The sequence below is a fragment of the Penaeus monodon genome, chromosome 33 (assembly GCF_015228065.2).
Source record: "Penaeus monodon isolate SGIC_2016 chromosome 33, NSTDA_Pmon_1, whole genome shotgun sequence".
Lineage (NCBI taxonomy): Eukaryota > Metazoa > Arthropoda > Malacostraca > Decapoda > Penaeidae > Penaeus > Penaeus monodon.
This window is the reverse complement of record NC_051418.1, coordinates 2,937,274-2,937,891: the sequence shown is the minus strand read 5'-3', so window position 1 is coordinate 2,937,891 and position 618 is coordinate 2,937,274. Positions and strand designations below refer to the sequence as shown.

The window sequence follows — 618 nt, the reverse complement described above, 5'->3', positions numbered from 1 at the left end:
ACGTCATGCCCTTTCGCTCCGCCCATTTCTCGAGTCTTCTATAAGCGATCAATTTGCACAAGACCTTTAGTCTTTTTGAAGACGAGATACGTAAGCGACTGTCTCCTCCTGCAGTATTTTATAGGGATACATTTAGGTGAATTTCCTAGAGTTCAGATTAATTTAGGCAAACATTGTCTGTAGAGTTATTGTATTTTTTGTGAATATTTTGTGTTTTTTTTTTGTGCGTAGGAACAAGAGTATGAATATACCCACATAGACGTAGTGGTTCGTCCCTGTTGAGATTACGATGCACATAATTTTTTTTCCAAAAGTCAAGTAAATATTCAGCAGAATCAGTCGCAAGAAACCCCTGGTGTTACGTATTTTCCACTCATTCCTCCGGCCAGCACGGTGCCTTGAGGTCGTAGAAGAGTTCTTCAAATTCTATAATTAGCGAAAACCCATTTCAAAAATCATTTCAACCGAATCCTCCTCAGGTCGACCAGGCGGCCAGGATGGCGAAGGACCTGTGGGTGGCATGCTGGGTCATGACCTCTTTGGTGAGGATTCTGACCTCCGCGACCTGCTGCGAGGCCCTTCTTGTAAAACAGGTGAAGTTATAGATATTTCGTGTTA

The 618-nt window shown here is 42.6% G+C and overlaps 1 protein-coding gene across 1 annotated transcript in view; it reads left to right on the top strand.

Annotated features, from left to right (window-relative positions):
- Positions 1-482: 482 nt before the first annotated feature.
- LOC119593933 overlaps positions 483-618 on the top strand; it is a 3,132-nt gene continuing 2,996 nt past the window's right edge. The window contains exon 1 of the mRNA XM_037942951.1: positions 483-593. Within this exon, the coding sequence (XP_037798879.1) occupies positions 498-593 (96 nt within the window). The 5' untranslated portion in view covers positions 483-497. The remainder of the gene's footprint in view (positions 594-618) is intronic.